The following is a 2776-nucleotide window of genomic DNA, read 5'->3' as shown; positions in this document are numbered from 1 at the left end:
ATAATTTGAGTTTCTATTTCATTCAAAACTATAGACTTAGTATTTTGACTTCACAAACATCTAATTTGAACCAGTGCTGCCTTCAACATACCATGTGACACACAAAACTTGATGTTTGTCTGTGTTTTTTAAATATTTGCTTTTATTAAGAAATTAAGTAATATATAGTACTAAAACTTGAATTATAATCTACAGTTTGATACCAAACTTATTGACATAAGTTCATGAAATACTAATTTAATACAATTTTGAAAGCGAGTCAACAAACAAGATCACATGGCCTTTCACCCATGACCCGTCTTGAAAGGGTTAACCAATAAGTTCTACTTTTAATATGATGTTATCACATTAAATGACAGTACTTGGTTGATAAATATTGACAAATTAAACAAATGTTGCATAAAAAAGTTAAACATACCAAAGCACTAATTATGTATATTATTTTGCTAAATTACAAAAACAATCTCATTTAAGCCTAACTACCTCATGGTTAATAGATATAACAAGTTTGAACATGTATCATTGTCAACATCCGTTTGATATTAACTTTTAAATTAAGAAAGAAAACAGCTGAAAAAGAAAAGGGTTAAAATCATGTCTTCAAAATGAGCACTCTTAAAAGATAGGCTTCTCCTTGAGCATAGCCTTGCAAACTTCAATACTTTGATATGAGATGAGCTTCCTTTAATATTTTAGTTGTTAAAAATAATACCTAGCAATGGAAAGTAAAAAAAAACAAAAACAATCGCCTTGAAATGAAAAAATAATGTGCCAGATTAAGCTGGATGTTTATTGACTGTAATTTAATTGGAGGTTAAGAGTATTTGGATAACAAAATAGTTTAATAAAATTCTGACAACAGGAGAATAATTACTTATAAATACAGCATATTGAAAAGTTGAGATCACTTTATATATCAATTAAAGCTTTCTAAATAATTTAAGTAGTATGTCTATCTTAAGTCCACTGTTTCTACAAATTAGATAGTTACCACTGCAGCTGATATAGCTATAAGTTCACAAAAGTATACAGTCATAATATAGCTCACCTAACAAACATGCTGGTTCATCCTTCGTTCTTACTTTCACTGCCCAGGCAGGAGCTTGGGTTAGGTCCAGATCACTGACATAATCATAACACCACAAATCAAAAAATAATGAAATAAATACACCACCAATCATAATGTAAAATATAAATATAGAACATAACCAACCATATAGTAAAATAATAAAAACCAAAATATCACAATAAAAGTAAATATATCATGATGCACAGGTTAATACACAGGTTAAATACACAGGTTAAAAAATAAGCAACTACTTTCTTAGAAATCTGTAAAACAATCATACTGTCATTCAAAACGCAATAAAATAAATAACTCGTATAGCACCTGAATGAAAAACTTTTCTGTTAAAATTTAGCTAAGGGTTATAAACACAACAGGCTAGTCTTTCAAATGAGTGTATAATGAAAATTTATATTCACACAAATTAAAAGTCTAAAAAGGGATTGTGTGCGAATCTGCTAACGCACAATGGCACCAGTACCAATGAGGTCCCAGCACTGAGCCAGCACGTTTCACATTTGGTCAGTCAATAAGCCTGTTAGTGATACACAAATTTCACTTGTTTTCCTGATGTCTATTTTACCAATTCTACTAAAATAAATGAGAAATGTAAAAATTATAATCTTAGCATAATTACGACAGCACTTAAATGCAATGGAGCTGAAACTACTGGCAGAAAAGCCGATTTGATCGACATGTAAACAAAATAAGAGATAATACAATGTCAGACTATTGTTTTGTTACATGAAAACAAGCATAGTTTCAATATGTTGGTAAGAACCTTGTTCTAAATTGCTGAATAAAATGATATAATCGTAGCTATTAAATGAAAATAATGATAATAATTAACTTTTGTTCACATTTAAATATGTGTATCTGGCACCGTCACAGACATTTTACAGGGCTAGGACAGTTTCCTCGGGTGTGTCAACTACTGGCTGGTTGAAGCTTTTTATAATTTTCAGTGGCACCTACCTGGTTTTACTTGTCTTCTTTGGGGTGAAGGTTCAAACAACAAAATATAATTTTTTTTTTTTACTTTTTATAATATTTAATGACAGCCACTTTCCAGGCCTACTATAGATTTTAACATACAGGGTAAGTATTATTGAAATATTAGTCTCTATCAAGTATTATTCATTACATAAGCCTATAAAAATAATTTTGTAGACTACAATTAGCTAAATGGGATGTGGTGGTGGGGTAGGGGGTGTATTTTGAAAATAAAATTTTAAAACTTGACTCAACATAAAATGGTCATACTTTTAGACAAATTTCTAAATGAAAAGCAGAATTATTGAAAACATTATTGAACATAGGCCTATCATAGCTAGTTTTAGATACAAGAAGTCAAGCACAACTCTTTTTTCTTTAGTTTCTACTGGTTCCGTCAGAACGTATGAAGCCAATTTCTAGATACTGTATTTTTTGGAATATAAGACACACCCTTATTTTGAAGACAAAGTTTTGGGGAAAAAAAGCTACAGTCGCATTTCAAAGATTTTTAATTGAACAAAAATTCAACTTGATATTTTAAAAATTAGTATATATTGTTCTAAACACAAAAGAGCTCAAAACGTCAAAATAAGAAAATACCATAAATCAAAAAAAGGTTTACTGTCATTTAGTTTGGTTCAAAACCTACACAATTTTCATTGCTTTCACTGTAATTTATCTTTTTATTATTTAGCGAGCATTATAAATAGCTAT

The 2776-nt window shown here is 29.5% G+C and overlaps 1 protein-coding gene across 3 annotated transcripts in view; it reads right to left on the bottom strand.

Annotated features, from left to right (window-relative positions):
* The window catches only part of LOC106459635 (rab3 GTPase-activating protein catalytic subunit-like), a 163055-nt gene that overhangs the window by 122518 nt on the left and 37761 nt on the right, over positions 1 to 2776 (bottom strand). For all 3 annotated transcript variants that reach the window (XM_013919268.2, XM_022386163.1, XM_022386164.1), the window contains exon 11: positions 1049 to 1122. In XM_013919268.2, coding sequence (XP_013774722.1) covers positions 1049 to 1122 — 74 coding nt within the window. The remainder of the gene's footprint in view (positions 1 to 1048; positions 1123 to 2776) is intronic.

Source organism: Limulus polyphemus, unplaced genomic scaffold (genome assembly GCF_000517525.1).
Source record: "Limulus polyphemus unplaced genomic scaffold, Limulus_polyphemus-2.1.2 Scaffold641, whole genome shotgun sequence".
Classification (NCBI taxonomy): Eukaryota; Metazoa; Arthropoda; class Merostomata; order Xiphosura; family Limulidae; genus Limulus; species Limulus polyphemus.
This window is presented reverse-complemented; position numbering and strand designations above follow the sequence as displayed.